Source organism: Nematostella vectensis, chromosome 10 (assembly GCF_932526225.1).
Source record: "Nematostella vectensis chromosome 10, jaNemVect1.1, whole genome shotgun sequence".
Taxonomy (NCBI): Eukaryota; Metazoa; Cnidaria; class Anthozoa; order Actiniaria; family Edwardsiidae; genus Nematostella; species Nematostella vectensis.
The window spans coordinates 5,429,695-5,452,152 of record NC_064043.1 but is presented as its reverse complement, the minus strand read 5'-3'; the positions used below and the strand labels follow the sequence as shown (position 1 = coordinate 5,452,152).

Here is a 22,458-nt window from a genome sequence, read left to right as displayed (position 1 = left end):
GGGTCATTTTGTTACAAATTGGGTCATGTTTATTACAAAATGGGTCGAGTGTATTACAAAATGGGTCGAGTTTATTACAAAATGGGTCAAATTTATTACAAAATGGGTCGAGTTTATTACAAAATGGATCGAGCTTATTGCAAAATGGGTCGGGTTTATTGCAAAATGGGTCGGGTTTATTACAAAATGGGTCAAATTTATTACAAAATGGATCGAGTTCATTGCAGAATGGGTCGAGTTTTTAACAAAATGGGTCAAACTTATTACAACATGGGCGTAGAGTTTATTACAAAATGGGTCAAATTTATTACAAAATGGCTCGGGTTTATTACAAAATGGGTCAAATTTATTACAAAATGGGTCAAATTTATTACAAATTGGGTCAAACATATAACAGAATTGGTCGAGTTTATTACAAAATGGGTCAAATTTATTACAAAGAGGGTCAAATTTATTAAAAAATTGGGTCCAATTTATTACAAAATTGGTCAAATTTATTACAAAATGGCTTGGGTTTATTACAAAATGGGTCCAATTTATTACAAAATTGGTCAAATTTATTACAAAATGGCTTGGTTTTATTACAAATTGGGTCAAATTTATTACAAAATGGGTCGAGTTTATTACAAAACGGGTTGAGTTTGTTGCAAAATGGGTCAAATTTATTTCAAAATGGGTCGAGTTTATTACAAAATGGGTGGAGTTTATTACAAAACGGGCCAATTTTATTACAAAATGGGTCAAATTTATTACAAAAGGGTGAGGTTTATTACAAATAGGGTCGAGGGTATTACAAAATTAGCAAGTGCACAGTAGTATGTGCTCTTTTAGTAAAGATGAAATAAGATAAAATTCTATAACCCATACCCTATGATGACAATCAAACACACAAAGTGGTAAGTAAAGTTTTTACTCAAAATAACATTTCTGTTCTACACACTATATTATAAATTTCCCCCAAGTAATACCAAAGCACGCTCCATATTTTTACATTTCTGTTCAAATAGTCTTGGTTGTATTTCATCTGTGGTAGCTATTAAGAGAAATTATTAAAAACTCCCATGTTCAGAGTAAATCAATTTACTTCGCCAAGGCTGTATTTATTATGAGAAGTATGAGGTGAAATGAGGCCCTTCCCTCAGGTGCGGTTCATACGTCGCGCTTTTGTCGTTCCGACTAACTATAATTTCGCTTGAGCACATGAACAATTCCACATCAGAATCAACAAAGTAGTAAGTACGGCTGAAAAAGTCTAGCTTGCTGCACAGCAAAAGCACGACACCAAAACGTTGAACTTTTGTTGTGTCAAATCAAACGCCACATTGGTTTTGATTTGTGCAACATTAACATCACATCAATTTTACACCTTTTGCTTTTCATTAACGAGAAATACGCATTCATTTTATCCAAAATTACAAACATTTACGCCGATGTACTGTCATTTAAGCGAAAGTAAAATCATTCGAACTAAAAGGAAATACATTAACGAACTTTACATAATTGAGTGCACACAATTGCATGTGTTTGGTCGACACAGACAGCTATATTCGGCACGGGAGGAGCGCGATTTTCGACTCCGTTATTTAACTTAAGGCACTAACACAGTACATACTATTCCTTGTTATTTTAGCACTGACTGCCTTGATAAAATATTGAGCAAGGTACATGAGCTTACTGCCAGTGGGATAAGGAAAACTATAACTAAGCTATATTATACAAAGAAGACCTTTTACTCTTTTCTCTTTTCTTGCGCTATTCGTATTCAGCAAGATCGACTTTGTGCTTAGAAGCCAATCAGCACAATTCTTACTATTAACAATCCAATTGCAACAGATCTCTTTACATAAATCCAATCCACAGCACATTTCCCCATACTGGGCAGCCAATTAGAGCCCACCTCTTCATTCTGAGCAGCCAATCACAAGGCAACTCTTGCAGCTTATCACAGCACTTTCAAGGTGGGAGCATAACTTTTAGATAAACACTCAATGTGACGAAGATCCCATCACAGAATAGATCTGGCTTGGTTGTACATGGTTGTCATCTTACTGATTATCTGAAGCGGCAATAAAAAAAGTCAAAAGAGGGATATTTACACCACTATCATTCTAGCCCAATATTTTAAACACCTGTACGTTATCCCATAGATTTTAACTAGGCTTCACAGTTGAACCCCCTTGAACCACTTTTTATTCCCCAATCCTGTTTCTTCCACACAAAAGGGAGTGTTGAACCCCTTGAGGACCACTACTGATTCTCTTTCCCTCTCCTTGTACAAGGTAGGGTTGAACCCGTTGTAGGCTTGCTACTTATACTCATACAAGGATGACTTCCCTTCTTCTTTCCTCTTAAAGGATGACTCACCCTCTGTGTACGCGGAGTCTGCTATCACCAGATAGAGGATCTTGGGATATAGGTGTTCCTTGTCCCCTAGCAGCTCGGTGATCTCAGAAGTTGACCCCACATCTGCATTATCGTCCTCATTCTCTTGCACGGCCTTCAATATGCACAAAAGAAGTCACGAACCAAATATCGGCATTACAGGGGAACCCTGTACGTCAAACTTTGTATAACCCTAGATACCATTTTAAGCCATTTCTACTCGAATATTTTTAAATCCCCAAAACATAGTTATACCCTTGGCCAGGTATTCTCCTGCATGACCTTCAATATACAGAAAAATATAAAAGAAAAAGATAACTTAAGAACCATCTATTTTAATAAACGTTTGTGCAAATGGCGCTTGTCTAATGCGAGTATTATGACCAAAAGATGCCTATGGTTATCACATGTGCAATTGGCAGTGACACCTGAGCCTTTTGGTGCTAATAATGATAGTTCATTTTATCTTTTATCCATGTTTTCCAGCTCTTGGCATCAATCAAATGATACCCACAACTGCCAATTGTCATTAGCGAAGAAAACACTTTTCGAGATAAGTATATTTGTTTTGCACGCTAAGATTGGCAGATTGCGGATTGTGCCATAAAAACTTGCATCTAACAGGTTTTACGATGTCTTTGACATAAAATATTTAAGTGCATTAGCTTTAGGAAAAAGCTTACTTGTAAGTATTTGTAGACTCTGAGGAACTTATCAAATCCAAGTTCCCTCTCCAGAGCCATGCGTGACTCCTCTAGTCTTTGAAACACGCTGTCGTCCTCTTCCTCCTCGCTTTTGTTACCCCCCTCCTCATCTTCCTCACCTTCACCTGCAGCGATGAGATTGATTCAGACACTAATGACATATGGATGGCGACAAATACTGATCTACCAATCACCTGCAGCGATGAGATTGATTCAGACACTAATGACATATGGATGGCGACAAATACTGATCTACCAATCACCTGCAGCGATGGGATTGGTTCAGGCACTAATGACATATGGATGGCGACAAATACTGATCTACCAATCACCTGCAGCGATGGGATTGGTTCAGACACTAATGACATGGATGGCGACAAATACTGATCTACCAATCACCTGCAGCGATGAGATTGATTCAGACACTAATGACATATGGATGGCGACAAATACTGTTCTACCAATCACCTGCAGCGATGAGATTGATTCAGACACTAATGACATGAATGGCGACAAATACTGATCTACCAATCACCTGCAGCGATGGGATTGGTTCAGACACTAATGACATATGGATGGCGACAAATACTGATCTACCAATCACCTGCAGCGATGAGATTGATTTAGACACTAATGACATATGGATGGCGACAGATACTGATCTCCCAATCACAGCGCAACTCAGCATATGAGCATCTAATCAAATACATCTCTAATTTTGAGGAAGAACGCGCGCGCTTTATTTGAAATACAGGGTAAAACTAACAGCGCGCACACAGCAATCTTGGCGAGCCAAGAGGCTCACTGTATAAAACACGGGGTCGGCTGCAAGCACTCCCTTTCCCTACATCCTTTTCTCCATCCCCTTTCGCTCCATCCTTTTCTCCAGGCGTGCGAGGTCTATCACTCACCTTACATAGCTCTGTGCGCTTGCTCAAAGGCTACGATATACAGTAACCAGGAGAAAACATGCAATGTAATACTCTTTTTACTTTAGATGTCCGCTCATTGCCCCCACCTCCACTCTTTACCCTGTGATATCATAGATGTCCCCTCATTGCCCCCACCTCCATTCTTTGCCCTGTGGTATCATAGATGTCCCCTTACCGGAGTCCCAGTCCTCGTTCAGGTTCGAGAGCTCCGAGGACCTGCCGTCCTGGGGTCCATCTGACTCGTCTCTGGTAGGCGATGCTGTGTCCGCTATCGGGTCCCACTCCATGCTTTGGGCGGTGCCGGTGGGGAGGGGTCGTACCGATTTCATGGGGGAGGGGGACCGAGCTGAGCTGACTAAGACATCTCGCATGGATTCCAACATGTTTTCGTACTCTTGGACGTCTTCTTCTCCGTCACTAATGAGAAAACCATAACATTTGGAACATACTACAGTTAATAATACGGTGCAACCAAGACCGTGTGCAAAAACATAAGTGCTTTATCCAGTCAACACTACGCTAAGAGACATTCTCGGAAAGACAGGGTTTTTTTCCTGTGTTTATCGTTGAGTGAATACCCCTTGATTTCTAAGGATGATCTAATGACACTCCCGTGGAAGTGCTTAGCCCTACCCAATCATGATATTACTTTCTAATCAGTAAACATGTAAGACTCTCACTGGATTTAAAAAAATATATTAACAAATGCTTGGTAATGTAATCAATGTTCTTGTAAAAGATCCCTTGTAATGGAAAAAAGAGTTTACCTCTCGTTTCCAAGTTCGGATTCCTCGTCGTCACCGAATTCATCATCCTCTCCTTCCTCATCATTATTCTCATCTTCGTTCTCATCGTCATCATCATCGTCCTGATTATTGTCATTATCATCACCGTCATCGTCATCATCAACATCAACATCATTCTCGTCATCAGCCTCATCAGTAGACTGCTGAACCATATATGACGGGCGCGCAAGGGGCGAAGCGGTTTGAAAGAGGAATCTCAGATCGGGCATTGAACAGGTGCGGAGTCTCTATTTAAACAGATTTGGTCATATAATTTATTACTGGTAGTGGTACTATCACATTTGTTAGGGCTCTATAAATTCACAAAGAAAATTCTATGGAACCAGCATTTGTGGTAAGTTGCTGGCTGTATAGTTTTTCGTGCATTGCCTGAAAACCAATACAAAGTTTTAACAAAGTTATTCAATCAGCATGCGTGAATCACAGATTCCATCGACACGAAGTTCATAACTTGGAGGATTCTGATGTGCGCACGGAAGCGTTTCTTTCCCACCCAAGTGGACTAGAACAGTTTATGGGCAGCCTTGTGAATAAATTAATTAAACAATGACCCGCACCAGAAAAGGGCTTAGCTCCACCCCCTTTGGGCTGAATAAAATTTAAACTTCAAGATGACAACACGCCGTAATATTGCGTCGGAAGTGAGACTTTTTAGTTCTGTTATCGTTTATAATTTGAACTAATTTTTACTGCACATTCTCTTTTGGTGGGTTATTCATTGTTAGTGGCAAAGAGAAAATGAACCGAGCAAACGAGAAAAAAAGCGCTTCAAAAGCTGAGTTTCGGTTTCGCTCCTAGTGCGCAAACAACACACGCTTGACTGAACTCCGCACCGCGTAGCAGTTTACTGACAACTGAGCCTTTCGTGGACCTGGTCCAGGCCCTTTTATAGCCAATCAGCGTGACGTAGAAATGCTTGGGCACATAAGAGCATAACGGAATCCTTTCTAGTTATGAACCTCGTGTCAATTGAATGTGTGACTCTTGCATGCTAATTGGGTAACTTTCTTAAAACGTTACACTAGTGGCCACGGTAGCGCACGTCGCACGAAGTAGAAAGTGTAGCTTACCCTTGAGTCTGTGTCGAAGTTGCCCGTCCTTAGCATCGTGGAGTAGACTGAGCGGTTGGGTGAGCCATCTGCTGTGTGGAATGAAGACTCCTCCACATCCTAAGGAAATGCAAATACAATATTATGTGGGAATACACTGGCTACTGGGCGTTACTGTTACAAAGACTATAAAGTAAATAATTACATATAATGATTTGTAAAGGACATCATCTTGCACACACAAAAATTCGCACATCTCGGAAGTTAGACGAAGATACTTTGTTTGACTCAGAAGCTTATAAAAATCAGAGTGAAAGCAATCTTTTTGTAGATGAAAAAATGCAAGGGATTTCAGAGGGCGATTCAGTAGGGCGCCAACTATAGTCTGACACGGGATTCGGAACTATTTCGTTGTTTGACAACAATTCACCGTAACCGGCACGCGATCGGCAGGTGAATTCAACACAACTTTCGCATTTTATTCCTTCATTAAATAGAGAACCCCTCTCCTATGTAACTAACGTCAAATTGATTCGTGGAATGTATAGCCGGACTAAGAATTTCGTAGTTATTCCTGTTCGATACTCAATAAACAACATACGCTTTATTTCTTTAATACAACGCGAAACTATTAGTAACTTATGCCACAAAAAAGACTAAAAATTTCAAAGCGATTTTAGAAGCGCGGCTCAACACAGTTAGAGTAATAGGCTTAGTTCTGTATTCGGTATTTTTTTTTTTTTGTAGTTTGAACATACATAAAAACACGAGTTCCACATACAAACTTCGCACTTTTCCTTCTAATCAATACAAAAACGCTTTCTATTTTTTTATCCGACATTAATTCACATATTATACATGGTTCCGACTTATCAAACGTCGAAGATTTTTCTTCGCATAATCTAAACGTTGACTGAGGCATAACAATGAGGTGTAGCCCCTAATATTCTCAAGCGATTTCGTAGAAGTTAATGAGGCAAACAGGTGCGTGTAGTTTGGTGCGTGTAGTCCACTCTAGGTGCGTGGAGTTTGAGTGTATGAATCTAATTACACTCAAACTACACGCAAAAAAAACGCGCAAAAAACACGCACAAAAAGTTTCTTCCAGGCTGTACCGTTGGTAGAAGGACACTATACATAGAGAATATTTCGAGCATATCGCATCAAATACCTCCAGATCAACAATCTCGCTATCTTTCTGCTGGACTGGAGAAGGCTCCTTCTCCTGCCCTGGTGTCTGTTGATCGCTTTCCTTTGGCTTCTCGTCGCTTTCCATTTCCTTCTCTTCCTCTTCCTCCTTCTCTCTTAGCGACTTGAGGTAATCTTCATATGCTTCTCTGCTGCCAGCCTTTTCCTCCCGCGGACTCGTTGCCTTTTTAGGGGTTTCTTGGAACATCAAATAGATTACATTTAACAGGTTGTATAAACTATAGCTCAATATAGTTGTATGGCATGTTTTGGATGGAAGCGTGTTATCTAAGAAAATACGTGATTTGGTTGGTGGGTAGTTTCTTAGAAAAAATCTGTTAGTTTGAAGAAAATATTTGGTTTTGTGGAACAAAGGTGTGTTTGGTTGAGAGGAGACAATGTCTGACAAATATTGTGTTTTAGGTTGGAAGGTAGTGTCTAAGGAAAGTTGGTGTTTTGCAATACAGAGTTTGTCTATTAAACCCTGTTTTTTTTTTTTGGTTGGAGGGTGTTGTCTAAGAGCTGATGTTTTTTCGGACGGGTAGTTTGAAAGGATTTCCAAATGGCGATCTCTACCTGGTTTCTTGGCCTCTCCCCAAGCAGTAGCAGGACTTCCAGGCGGTTTCTGTTGCGAGGCGGGCTCATTGTCGCCATCTTTTGGCGCCTCTTTCTCTTCACTAACGGCAGGTACGAGAGTCTTGGGCGAGGCTGCATTCTTGACGACTGTCACCCCTAGGGTGGGGGAGTCTATTGACTTGACAGTGGTGGTGACACCCATACCAGGACTCTAAAAGAAAAAATGGATCAATCGTGAAAACAAATAGATCACATTCAATGAAAATATGCAGCCATTACGTAAAATGGAAGTCCTATACAACAGAGAGAACATATGTGACGCTAGAATATTGAGCATCTTGGCAGCCTTTTTCTTAATCAAATATTAAAGACAAGCATTTGTATATAGCTGCAATCAAAACAGCTCATCATTTCTACAAGTAATTTCTTGTATTCCCTTCAAAAAACTGCACTTTCAGTTTTCTTGACAGCTGAAAAATAAGGAATCATGCATGCATGCTGGTTATTACGATTACTATAGTTCTTTTAATTTTGAGACTAAAAATTAGTCGTTTTAATTCCGACTTAGCTGGTTGTAGCCAGATATTGCAAAAGGATCGCTTTCACGCCTACGGATCTTAAAACCACGTAAAAAATATTTCGAACTAGTCAGAGATTTGCGACTTTTCCTCAGCTTCCAACAGCGCATAGGAGCAATTCCCCTAACATACATTTTCTTGGCCATAAGAGGATCTGCATACGAGAGTAGTATTGACTGAGATGTTTGCCTTAGTGAGACTTACCTGTGATCCCTTTGAAACAGTGATGGTTTTGCCGATAGCAGACAGCACGGGAGGGCTCTTGGCAGCGTCCATCTCATCGCCTCCTACTCCGAACGCTGAGGTAGCGGTCTGCAGTTTGACATTTTCAAGTGCTGAGACGATCTGCGTGCGCTGTGGCTGGCCCCATTGTTTTCTCACATGGTTTGCGTCTTCTCCAGGTTTAATGACGGCATCTGCAGCACTGGTGGCTATGGGGTAAAAGACAGAAAGTGGCACGTTGGTACGGTTGATGATGATGTTATGCTTATTAGTAACCATGACAGTGATGACGACGACGAAGATGCATTACTAGTTGTACTAGCGTTTACCATTATACTGGTGTCGAAGGAACAAAAGAGCTAGGCTCCAAATCGAGTGCCCCCGTGTGTGAATTGTAGAGGAAGAACTGTTACAGAGGGTTTTTTTTGCATCCCCAGTGGTTCTTTTACATCCCTTCGATTCAGGTTAGTGTAGTGAAGCTTGAAGAGACGGGATCTCACTTGTGGTACAGTTCGAATCAAGGCATGAACACGGAAAAATCTCCAGTCATAGCCAGGATTCGAGCGTGGGCCACAGCGGTGAGAGGCCGACGCACTCTAGGCCATCCGTGCTTCCACATGTACAATTATTGCAGTTATGATGATGATTCTGTTGGTTGTTTGGTAACAACGAAGAAGACAGTCACCATACTTTTTATCGTGAGGCTATAGTACCTTCCATGTGAGAGGCGGTAACCTCGAGTGGTAGCATACGGGGTTTGAATGGAATAGCTCCCCACTGCTTTCTTGGCGCATTCTCCTCCCCCTGCTCCTCCTCCTCCTTTTTTTCCTTCACAAGACTCGACAGATCACCCTACAAAACACAAGGGTCAATAACAGTGGATATTGACGCGGAAGAAGGGTTCGTTTAAAAAGTATCTAGCTCTTATGCCATCTTCGTCTTCGTCTCAAATTTAAATTTGTTTTATTGGTCACCGGTTTCGGTGAGGTTAGCAAGAGTGGGAGTACTAGCCAATCAAAAAATGTCGAGCTTTTGATTGACGGAAGCTGTAAATCCTGTGTAGAATATGGTAAAAAGAGGAGTCGCAAAAAAAGGATCCCCTATTTATATTCAGTGATGCAGAGGCATGAAGACCTCTTCTGACAACTAAGGGCAATGACATTTGAAATACAGTTCAACCCCGCTAACTCTTGCTTGGATAACTCGAATTTCCCTTCAAAGTTCGAGTTAGTGGAGTTCTATTGTATGTCTCACCTCTGAGTTAGACCTAAAAAGAGTTGTGACCCCGACCTGCTTCAGTGCCGTCTCTAAACCAATAGGCGCAACTGCTGGCTTTTCTACAAGAATAAAAATAAAAATCATCACTAATCATGCCTAAAGAATGTTGATCAATAACCCCATGGTTATCGTTATATTGAAAATACGAACAGTCTATTTGCAAGAAAACTTTTTGATTAAAGGTATCTTAGTTATGCGCTGGAATTAGCCGATGGAAATTGATGCTTTGTATGAATCTTTATTAAGCAGGAACATATGCAAAATGGCGGCGTAATTGGCAACCAGTCTTAAACCACATAACATGCTCGTAGATACAGCGTATTTTAAGGGCGCAAAGTACGCTGGATCTTCGAGCATGAAGCCACAACGCACCAGCAAACATTCGAAATTACAAAACACTACTAACCCAGTTTGGCATGTAGAGCAATAAACAAGTTATCTCACCTTCACGGGGTGCTGGTCGTATGGGGCGCTCTGCTGGTCTGAAATAAAAAAAACATAGTTTCATATTTGGCTTACGAAATTTTGTTGTTAACAATGGCAAATGGATTTCAGATAGACGGATGCAAATGGATACATTCAACTGACTCTAAGGCTTATAGGATGGCAAGAATGACGGCTGACCCTTATCTGGGCCCAATCTTTAATCACTTACCTGTTGAATTCCCTCGGCTTTTGCTGTCTCAATTCTGCAATCTGCCTCTGGCGTTCCTGATCAGAAAAAAAAACTTCTTGTTAATCATACTTTTTGCCAGCAGGATGCCTCATGGTAGAGAATAGAGAATTTAAATAATTAAGAGAGTGTTGGCAAGGAGATGCTCACCACAATAATCATTCAATGGTTCAATAAAAGTAACTCGCAGAGTTCCAAATAAGCAAAGATAAGTATTGAGGGCATTGTTTTTCCTTTAGTTAAGAAAGATAGTTTGGTTCAAATTGCTAACGTAATGTGAACCAAACTATCAACCAAATGTCCAAATAAACAAAGATAAGTATTGAAGACATTGTTTTTCCTTTAGCAAAGAAAGATAGTTTGGTTCACATTACGAACGTTCCACTCCTCGATAGACCGTTATACTTGGGTGGGGTTTTCCGTCCTCGCTAGACCATCAAACTTTGTGTTTTCACTTAGTGGTTTAAAGGAAAATGGGTCTATTTCATGTTTGGCCTTTGGGATTTTCTATTGTTTTCTGCCGCTGTCGTCCACGATGCAGTTGTGGACGTTTAAACTCACTAATAACAAGGTTGGGAAGCTAATTCTGTGACTGAAGCGGGCCTATACTCTGTCTGGGGTTCGTAATGGGGTACCTCTTCTGCCTTCTCCTTTCCCTCTCTGTTCAGTCGTGCAAGCACTTCAGCCTTGCGCGCCTCAAGCTGCTTGCGCAACATTGCCGCTCGATCTTCTGCCTGGGCCTGACAAAAAACAAACCAGTAAAAAATAGGCCCGCAAGAGCATGCTGTAGCTTGTGCAACATTGCCGCTTGATCTTCTGCCTTGGCCTGACAGAACAAAACAGTAAAAGATAGGCCCGCAAGAGCATGCATGTAGCTTGCGCAACATTGCGCTCGATCTTCTGCCTGGGCCTGTCAGAAAACAAAACGGTAAAAAATAGGTCTGCAAGAGCATGTATGTAGCTTGCGCAACATTGCCGCTTGATCTTCCGCCTGGGCCTGTCAGAACAAAACAGTAAAAAATAGGCCCGCAAGAGCATGCATGATGTGAATTAAATTGGGGATTACCTTAAGCGCAGCTATCTTTTTTTGGCGAGCATCAGGGTCATATCTTGGGTCTCCAGCAACCTTAACTTCCTGCTAATAACACACAATAACGCACATAAAACTTTGACAAACCAAAACTATGAAGTTCAAACTTTTTCCAGAGCAGACGTGACTATCTACTTGATGCTATTCTTATGTCTACTTAAATAAAAGTTTCAAAAAAAAAGTTGGGTCTACTTGGTATTTTCCTGTTCCCAATATTATGCTGGCAAAAAGATGTTTTATTTTTTTATACAACTCCCATGTTCCTCTTTTGATAAGTTAGCTGAAAATAGAGCTATCGACATTACTACTTCCTTTCTCCTCCATGTCTCTCTTTATGTTGGCTCAACATGGTGTGGGGGGTTCCAGAATCCCCTTATGTGTTTCCCTGGGAACAGCGCCCATATACAATACCTTAGGCTTTTCAGGCGCCTCTTGTATTGCTCCTCGGATGCCTGCCATGCGCCGCTGGATTTCCTGCCGCTCATGATAATTCTGACGGCGGATCGCCTCTAAGCGAGACAAATAGTCCTGGCAAAGAGCAAAAGTATGATTATAATACGTAATTCAAGAATGCGCTCCTAACATTATGATTAAGATCACTCTACCTTTTCTTGTCCTTTCTCCCCATTACCATTGGCGGGTTTGGCTGAGAAACAGATAAGTCATGAGTCAAGAGAGAAGTTTTTATCAGGGCTTTATTTTAAAACTTATAATAACTTACCCCATTCCCTAACCCCCTTTTCCCCTAATCAATACCCTTGACAGTATTCGAGGTTACAAACGTTATTTCTATCTTAAAAGAAACAGCACGACATTAATTGAGGTTACACTCATGTCTTAAAAGCAAACTCCATCGCCCAAAATTGTTAGCATAGCCCTGGCACAACCTCGCTCGGCTGATCACAAGACAATATAATTTTTTTTCACTTCACGGCATCACTGTATACTTATCATAATTGGTGTAACGGCGTAACGTGGCCAGCAATGGCATCTGTTTTCCCCATCGATACCGGTGCTTTTAGCATAGAGCATTATGGTCTACATACTGTACATTGTCTCATGCAAAACACATAAATTTTAAGATGAACAATTGATATATACCTTCATGTTGCTGGACCGGGGGTTTATATTCCTACAAGAAAACGAATTTGCATACAACATCAAATGAGCAAACAAGCGAAGCAAACATACTTTTTTTTGATAGAGGGTAGAAGTTGAGATATTATGGCCAGTAATCGAACCAGTAATTGTTTCACGTCTGGCTTACAGGAATGAATTGAGAAAAAGTGTCCGCTTACAGAAATCTGGAATACAGTGATTGAAAAAGTAGTCCATAAACAGAGCAGACTCAAATATGAGATCTGTTTAAGTCTCGGAAAAGGTAAACGACGTGTCCGCGGAAAAAAAGATTGTCGCGCCGCAATTTTCACTACATGTACAAACTATATATCAAATAAAAGATAAAATACTGAATTATCTCCTGCAAATTTTATTTTTGCAATAGCTAATTCCGTTTTGAGGCCTCAAACTCCAAAGTAAGGAGTTTAATCTAGAGCGTAATGCACCTTCGCGTTATTGCGCATGCACTTGCACGTAATGGCATCTCAATGACAGATAGATGATCTACCAAAGTGTGTGAGGACTTTTTGTTATTTGACACTGTCAACAAAATATCACGAATCAAAGTTGGAACTCTCATTTTTCGCTATAAAAGCGATCTTCAGTCAAAAATGGAAAATTCCTCAAACACTTTATGACATGGCATAAATATCTATCAGATCCCGAAAAATTGAAGGCGATATATTAAAACCCGTCGCGAGGTAACGCCCGACAAGCTCGAGTTCTCGCCTCAAAATAATACGTTAGAAAAGTCAAAGATTTGGCGTGATTTCACGGTCAACAGGTCATGGGAAACAGCAAAGGCCCATTTCAGCCGTCTAAGAATGCGATTTACGGAAACATTTTTTTGCAAAAATAAAGTTTAAGAACTATTGATACAGGTTTTGCAAAAACAACAAAAACAAACAGTGGTGTCAAATTTACCTTTGCCTTAATAGATAAATTGTAAACTTCCATAATCATATCAAAAGGTACAGTACTACTCACATATCCACCCCAGTTAGCTTGAGCTCGTCTCTTGTTCATCTGGGCAGCCCGCTTATTGCTCCAGAACTCCTCTTTGATACGGGCCAGTTCAGCAGCATTTGCCCCCTGGGCCCTGTACATTGAAATAAGAAATACTGTATAAGATCTACCTACTGTATATGGGAAAATAAGGGAATGTAACAGAGCAAAAAAAGTTTTCCCAAAACAAGGTCTGGTTAACTTCGGTAAGCTTGAATTTTTTGCATAGAGGTTCCTTATGTTATGTAAACCAACATATCAAAGTGTTTTTTTTTCTAAAGGATGTTTGTCTTCGAGATATGAGGCTTGAAGTGCAATTTAAAATGTTCAAAGTATGAATTCTCCTCGTTTTTAGGGGGAAGCTGGGCTCTGATCAGAATTGCTCGCTAATATGTAAATTTCATGCTTATATATTGAGAATTGGAAAATTTCATGCTATTTTTTTTGCTCTGTCAGGGAATGTTAGATGCAGTGTGATAATAATACAATGATAATATACAATATTAAAGACATTTTCCATTTGTTTATTATAGACTACAAAAGAATTTAAATGGGTTGTACCTGCAGTTACAAATAAATTTACTGTACTGATAGTGTAATACAATACCTGTTGATTTCTCCTTGCCTCGCAGCTTCCCATGCAGGGTTGGGTGGGGCCCATGCCGGCATGGGACGAGGTGGTTGCCATGCAGGGGTGGGAGCGTTATTTGCTGACACAGGTCTTTGCTTGTTTTCCCCCACTGGGATGTTTTCCTTCTGTTCATATGCAGACACTGGGCGGTTAGACGGCACTTGGTATTTCTGCATGGCTTGTGGTTGCTTATACTGTAGAAAATAAGTGGGATGTCTTGGTAATGCAGTGCTCTTTAGCTGTGTGATTATCAAAAGTGATAGCCTGAAACACACATGGACATAACAGCTTGTGTTTATGATGATCAAAAGCGCCATGGTACTTGTATAGCTTTTTTTGTTAGGCTGCCATCATACAGTTAGTCTATTTTGTGGCATTACAGAGTATTCAAGGTAATGTATGTGTGCTAGTCATAAATGCCAAAAACACCTTTTTTCACTGAAACATAACTACAACAAAATAAATGGCAGACAAATAAAGCATATTATGTACTTTCTACTCACCACAATCTCTGCTTTGGCTGGCTTTGGGCCAGGATCGGAGTTCTTTTTCGCTGCATTTTTCTGTAAACAGGAAAATAAGGTAGATTGTAAGTTATAATTACTAAAATTATAATTAATTATAAATATAATTACAGGTTAATAGGTTGCTTTCACCTGTTTGGTAGAAACTAAACAAAGTACTTCCTAAGAAAGCACTACTTACAGCCGTTTTTGATATCTATTACTGTGAAGCATAGTTTGTTTCAGTACCCTCATCTAATAAACCTAAGGGGCAGTGGGCAAATAACGTAATAATTGTGATTGAAACATGTGTTTTGGCAACACTTGGCAACAGCCATTGCCTTCTATTGAGAGCCTAACAACCTAATAATTAACAATACATACATATAGGCCAGTCTACCCTATTAATAAAGAAGGTTTAGAGCTTACATCAGGAGACAATCCAACACTTAGTGTGTTCTTCCAGGCCTGCTCCCTGGCACGATTGATCTGGTCACGCTGGTAAAAATGGTAAAATAGTATATTTATTATTGGATGAGTGGAGTGAGCAAGCTTGTTGTGCTTTTGTAGAAAGGCTTAGCTTGGGAATTATTCTGTCCCCTAAGGTTTACAGCCCCGTAAAAAGAAAGCACAATATACAAGGCCTTGACTAGTACTGTGCACATATTATCCTCAGCGCAATAACAGTGAAACCTTGATTATATGTATTGAAACTGGATACAAAGGCCAATCAATTAGAACAACATTGTTGTGGTTAGGACACGAATCACAAACTTTCCCAAGATACTGACGGACTTCTTTTCAACAACAACAGTGTTATGAAAAGGAAAATCAGCCCTGAATACAAGGAACCAATGTTCAAAGTAAGTAATTTTCGCTTGTTTAGCATCTCTTTACAGTGTGCATGATCAAAGCTTTTTCAATCATGTCAGTTCCACAGTGCATCTTTTACCTGTTGCCGCTCCCAGCGCTGCTGTTGAACCTTCTTCATGTGGTCCTGGTACTTCTGGTCCTACCAAGACATATAAAAACTGTGGAAAAACCCTTCAAGTCTAAAACTTGCCCCAGGGGAGGAACGAGTATGTAAAGAGAGGGGAGAAGTGTAGGGCATCAAAACATGAAGTAAATTGAGGTTTTTATTGTACAGTAACTCAGATGCAAAAAAAAAAATTATAAAGATTCAATCTGAAAAGTATCAAAAATGAAAAATGGTATTTGTAGTGTAAATCCACTACACCACACCTGGACAGGCCTTCTAGTTTTTATACAGCCTTCCTGCTTGCTAGTCATACTGTACCATCTAGCTAGGAAACCTTTCAGCTTACATATTAAGCATTTATTGGCAGTTAAGTTACTAAAGCAAGGCACATAATGCACATTATTTGCAAAGACAGATAATGAGGATTTTAGGGCTAGGACCCCAACTAGTACCAAGAGGCAAGTTGAAGGGTTATGGCCCAGATGTATGTGAAAAGTGTGCCTAGAGGCATGTGGAGGTGTGCCGCAAGGAATACCTCATTCTGCATGAGCTCCTTCCGTCTCCTCTCGCGAGCATCCTCCTTGTTTTTATCAGATCCAGCTCTCCCCTGGAAAAGGGAATTCAGTAAGCATTCAGAGGGCAGAAAGATTGGGATTATTCTATAACAAGTATCTAGAGATGAGGCAACCCTCTACTAGGCAAGCATATTTAATGAGCACACGTTGATACAAGTCTTTGTACTTGTGTCAACTTGTGTTTAGTATTGCCACCAACTTGTATAAACATGCATATAATTTGAACAAGAAAATTTAGAATCTCGTTTTGCTGCCTAATGCAAGTCTGTCAAGCAAATGCAAGAAAATCTCAACACATTCTCATTTTTCATTTTTGTTAACTCTTTCATCCTTCTTTGGTTAGTGTTCGTCAGCAGCATGCATTAGTGGTCATTTGCATTAGTGAAATGCATTAGTGCATTTCATTTGGCCACCTCATTGCAAGTTACTCCAGTCAAGTCAAAATCTTTGACAAAATGTGCTGACTGTTTTGTTTGGCTAGGACTTAAGACAACTTGGATCGAAATGTGGGATACAAAATCATGTGCAAGACTAGCCAACGTGTAGCCGCTGACTCGCGAAATATCCTCTCGTAGCTACGCAAGTGCAAGACAGGTTTTACATACAGGTTCAGCAGGTTTGACTGCTTTTTTAGCTGCTGCCTCTCCACCAGATCCAGGCTTTCTGCAATAAGACAAACCAAAATGTCCTGAAGCTCCTAGAATTAACCCTGTCCACTTTGCACTGATCCATTGCATTATCATATTATCAGTACAGCGTTGACAACAACGAGACAACAAATTTGACAATACTCACTTATTTTAATCTACATCCCCAAATAAAATAAAATAAAATTTCTAAACTAATTTCTAAGTAATTTTTTTTTATCATCCGCACTGCATTTAGAGGTTCTTAAGCAACTTCCTAAAGGATAACAGTGTTACACACAACTTACACAACTTACTTTGTGGGTTTTTTCTTGGCCACCGAAACTCCATACTTTGCTTTTGGATCACTGTATCTTTGAGGAGCTATCAAAAGGAGAGGGGAGATATTGGCTCCATAATGCAGAAACAAACAGGGGACATTATTGTTGTCCTAAGTGAACACTGTATTTACTGTTTTCTACTTGAACATTGTATTTATTTAATTAAAAGCTACCCTCCAAATGGACACCACTCTTAAAATACAATATGAATATACATATGGCCTCAGGACAAAAAATAATAAAGAAACACCACGCTCAAACTTTACTTTACACCAACAGTATCATGTAAGTCACTATATAACATACATGATGCTGATATAAAAATGTTGCATCATTTCTAAAGAAAAGCTGCAGATGGAGGATTCACCCACTTAGACTGAGGTAGTGCAAATTGCTACTTACGTGCACTTGGCTTTGGGGCAGGTCGAGGATGGGGTACAGCCCTCTGCGGCGGCATTCCAAAAGGCTTCCTATGAAGAACTGTATGGCTAAACTCATCTTCTATTACCTAAGAACACAATTAAGACCAATAACTCTCTCAGGTCTAACCATCCAATCTAACAAGGATAAAAAGGCTTCCTATGAAGAACTGTATGGCTAAACTTATCTTCTATTTAGTAAGAACACAATAAAGGCCAATTACTCTCTATCGTCTAACCATACTATGTAACAGGATAAAAAATGACAGGTCAACAACTACCAGACAAGCATTACTCTACACAAATGTAAGACTTGACATGTTGTCAAGAATCTTGCAATAGACTTCTACAACGTGACAATGACGTGACAGAGAATAGCACTAAAATATTTGTTGTTGTTGTTGTTGGTGGTGGTGTTGTGCTGCTACTGTTTCGGTTGTTGTTTTCGTCAATTACATTCTCCATACGCAATATCAACACTCCAACAGTACAAAAAATCTAAATCATAAGAACTCTGCTCACCTCTTTTGACAAGAACTTCTCGATCCTTTTCTGAATAAAGTTTTTCTTTAAAACAGTGTTGACTGATGGTCTATCACTAAGCAGAAAACAGAAAATGGAATAAAAAAGAATATCAGCAAAATGTTATGCCACACACAAAAAAACACACACAGATATACTGTAGCAGGAGGTCACTAAGTTCAGCTCAAAAAGCAAAATTAAAGTAATTCAGGGCTCGATTTCAGAGCATTACTTACTGTGGGTTTCGTTTCAGCAGCTGAGCAACAAGCATTCTGATGTCAGCACTATATCGCAGTGGTATAGGAGGATATGAACCCCTGTTGGTGACAAAAAATCTGTTACATGTACAGTATATCTTATTATCAAATATAAGAGAATGGGTCAAAATGATAGAAACTTTCACCACAAACTGCAAGATCCCAGACCTTGCACAAATCTGTTGGATAACCATTGGCTTCAAAAACACAGATTTTCTTACCTTATAATTTTAAGAACTAAATTTTTCATATTTCCAGCTTCAAACTACAAAAAAGAAAGACATTTTTTTCAATAAATCATAAATCAAAAATATAGAAAAATATACACATTTTTAACAAGTATGAGCTCAGCACAACCAGTCAAACCATGAATAAAAAAAATACAAACAGTATGTAGGAATGACATATTTATACTCTGGTAAATCATATATTTTATGTAATATATTCATGCAGTCCAAAAGCAACTGTCCCTCATCTAAATTTTTGCTTCTGATTTGTAAAAAAAAACCATTAAACATTATGTACACAAAGTATTTTGATTTTGACTGGTTGTGCTTGGTGCATTGTAATCATTTTTTTAATAGATACCATATTTACTTAGGGGTTAGTTCATACTCACAGCATGTTTGAGAGTCAACATCTCATACAGGACGCATCCTAGTGACCAAATATCACTAGAGGAAAGAAACAATCAGTATCAATACAGTAAATATCATAATTCAATTCAAGTAAATTTCCCATTAACAATACCATGCTTAAGTTTTGCTGATTTTACATGATTTTTTTTCTTCTGAATTTCCGTGCAAATTAAAGCGAATTACGGATACTTTCACATCTTGTACAATCTATTCTTTGTCATTGGCAAACATTTCTGAGACTTTGCATAGCTTGCCAAACTTTGTGAAGATGTACAAGCATTTGGGTCACAGTAGTACGCTGTGTTAGATCACCAACCTCTTGTTGTTGTATGGGCGGTTTTCAACTATCTCTGGGGACAGGTAGTAAGGTGTGCCGATACATGTTCTCGCCAGCTCAACAGTGCTACAAAAAAGTATTAAAACAAACAAACATTTCAGCTGCAATTAAGATAAACAGATAGTAGGCATCAAACAGACAAATAAATAGACAGATGTACGGACATACACATATTCGTACCTATGTAGCACTCTTGCAATTCCAAAGTCACCCATTTTTATTATTCCATGTCTTGTTAAAAATATATTCTGTTGATGAGACAAATTGTTTGTTTTTTTTCAGGTATTATTTTTTTCAATTACAACAGTATTAACATCCCACATTATCTCTTTTTAAATATTTTCTTTTTCAATCTTAGGTTAACCAGGCACACTTATTGTTGTACTTCCTAGTTACTTTTGCTATGTTGGACAAGCCCAAATGTTATGTACTTTAACATGGAGCTTAGAAAAGACACTGATTTTAATGCTGGACACTGCATTTTTATAAAAGTTAGGTAGTATATCATGACTTTTTCATTTAGAAAGGTCTATATAAAAACGAACCATGTTCAAATTTTAAGTCTGATGATTGGACATTTTAAGTCCCAGCAGGATAACTGCCAATTGTTTGGTGATTTCCTGCTATGGTGGGAAGAGCTAGAGCTGTTAGGGGGATGAGTAAGTGGGACACCCGTGACCCCTGAAAGGTTCAAACCCAGGGTGCAATAAAATCTATGTAAGAAAGGAATCAAGGCCCTTGAATAAAAGGATACCGTAAGTCAAGAAGAACAGCAAACCTGTGACTTGATGTCCCGGTGGAGAATCTTCCTGTCATGAACGTGCTTTAAGCCAAGACATATTTGAACAAACCAGTCCATAACCTGATCCTCGGAGAATGCAATGCCACGCTGACCATTAATCTTTTTGTATAAATCCCCTGTGAAAGAGGCTCATTTCAATGCTTTTATAAGAATGACAGTTTCTTGTCTTTCAATTTCACATTTACAAGTTTATTATTATGGAGTTATTACAAATTGGTACAGTAGGTTCTTATTTTTTATAATTGAACAGTGGCGCCCACTATATCAAATGAATGCACTTTTCTTAAATTTCTTGTTTAATATCATCCCCTCCATTTTATTTTGTTGTTGTCTGTTTGGGGATTTGAGCCTAAAGAGCCTTAAGAAATGAGAATTTCATAGTTATTCTTGTTTACTCTATCTGACCTCCATCGCAGTAATCCATTACTATGTAAAGATTCCCACTTTCTGAAAACAAGTACACAATGAATCAGTTTAGCATTTATGTTTGATCAACAAAAAATATAAAGAAATTTGTACAATCTTATGTTTACAAACAATTGTCACTACAGATTTGCCAAGCATAGGAAAACCATTGTGTGATTCACAAAAAAACATGGTCACACAAATTGGACTTGCTTGGAAGGGGTAGAGGAGATTGATAGGTAGGGGGTGGAAGTATTTTATTTAAATATTTCAAATAAAACTTAAATCGTCTTTAAAAAAAAAGTAGCTGCAGTTTGAAAATAGTATTTGTCGGAAAATAGGAGCAGGCGGTTGTAATGGCCGCCAGGCCTAAAGAAACCCCCAACTAATATTCCTTTCAAAAAAGCAAATTTCCAACTTTCTTTGTAAGATGAACTTTCATAACAATATCAAATATTGCAAACAAAAAAATGCATTGTTAGTTAAGTCCTCAGGACTTTGCCCAAAATTTCACAAAGATGCTTGAAAAGTAGCTACCATTTATAAAATGTGGAATCATAAATGTGGAATTACTGCCCCTTTGTGATTCAAAAATTACTGCATGACACAAAAGCTACATAATGGGGCCCCTGCCTTGACTGGGTATGGATACATAAAGGTGTGGGTTGACCAACCTTCAAATGATTCTTGGTAGGACACAATGTTTGGATGTTTCAATTGTGAAAGCACTTTCACCTGAACCATACAAAAAAATTGGTCAGGTACATTATTCTATTGGTGTCAAAATAATAATTTATTACATTTTTAAAATTTTATTTTTGAGTTTTAATGTGTCACAAGAAATCTAAAAACGTTGTAAACAAGTTAAATTCTTTAGAATTCTAAGATTATTAAGAGGAAAGAAATGTGTGATTTGCACAGATTGCGTAGAATTGTTTATTTTCATAATGTGAAGTTTTGTAAACCTCTCAGACAAATTCTCACTCTTATATTTATCATTTGAAAAATATTGATTTTACTTTAGCCCAAAGATGATTCCAACTGATCTTTACTGGCATTAAAGTCTCAAATATTTTAGATTCGGGATGAGTCTCAACGAGAAAAGAAAATGTCAAGCCATGCTTACAAGTGTAGAAATCGGTATTAATTTCGAACGACATTTTAACAGTATAAAAGTTGTGCCAATTTTTATTCACTACCTAAGATATTTTTACTCGTAATGTAACACTTTAGCAGTATACTAGTGAAATATCCTCAATTCAAGTTGTTCTACGGAGGGTAATGAGTAATAACGCCTCTTTTATTTCTAGAAACTCAGAAAAGTCCAAGTGGTTTCTTTGGAAACCGTTGTAATCAATTGTCAAGTAAGCAGCAAGGATTCTAATATTGTCAACATTCATTACCCTAGCCTCACCTCTTTCCTCGATTCCTCTCGTTCTCTCGGCTTCATCTATAAGCAAATGAACCAGTCAAAACCTGGCTAACACTTTATTTCGAAGCTAGCTCGATGTATTCGCTTCTTACCCGACAAATGTTGATTTCCTTGATAACATAATGCTTTCCATCGTTTCGTTTCTTGACTAGCAAAGCTTTCCCGAACGATCCCTCGCCGATCTTCTTAACGCGAACGTATCGTTCCATATTTCAACGGACTAATCTATCGTAGTATTCCTGACTGAGTAAAACACAGGAGTCATGAGCCGAGAAAAAGAATGCAATAACTTAAAAAGCCGGAGAAAACGAATACATTTTTTTGTTCAGATATGGCGCCCATTTTTTAAGAGCCTGCGATCATAACTGAATAGCGGTTTCCATAATACA

General features: G+C 38.9%; 1 protein-coding gene across 2 annotated transcripts; it reads right to left on the bottom strand.

Moving 5' to 3' along the window:
• Window positions 1-894: 894 nt before the first annotated feature.
• On the bottom strand, window positions 895-22,439 carry LOC5521998 (serine/threonine-protein kinase Nek1). 2 transcript variants are annotated; one of them, XM_001641834.3, is made up of 38 exons: window positions 22,162-22,439; window positions 22,052-22,087; window positions 21,312-21,372; window positions 20,638-20,679; window positions 20,209-20,348; window positions 19,611-19,678; window positions 19,410-19,496; window positions 19,075-19,129; window positions 18,677-18,720; window positions 18,435-18,515; window positions 18,199-18,274; window positions 17,660-17,765; window positions 17,234-17,300; window positions 16,896-16,953; window positions 16,251-16,322; window positions 15,689-15,748; window positions 15,166-15,234; window positions 14,737-14,796; window positions 14,210-14,427; window positions 13,585-13,696; window positions 12,580-12,610; window positions 12,084-12,124; window positions 11,890-12,006; window positions 11,455-11,526; window positions 11,024-11,128; window positions 10,371-10,426; window positions 10,160-10,197; window positions 9,692-9,774; window positions 9,151-9,289; window positions 8,420-8,646; window positions 7,638-7,848; window positions 7,045-7,259; window positions 5,895-5,993; window positions 4,786-5,051; window positions 4,194-4,435; window positions 3,066-3,211; window positions 2,365-2,497; window positions 895-2,056 (listed from the first exon to the last, which is right to left on the bottom strand). In XM_001641834.3, exons 1-38 carry the CDS (start codon window positions 22,276-22,278, stop codon window positions 2,046-2,048), a joined length of 3,861 nt encoding a protein of 1,286 aa, XP_001641884.3. In that variant the 5' UTR covers window positions 22,279-22,439; the 3' UTR covers window positions 895-2,045. The 2 variants fall into 2 exon arrangements, with proteins under 2 accessions (XP_001641884.3, XP_032223263.2); XM_032367372.2 differs by having other exon boundaries at window positions 11,455-11,523.
• Between the last annotated feature and the right edge of the window lie 19 nt (window positions 22,440-22,458).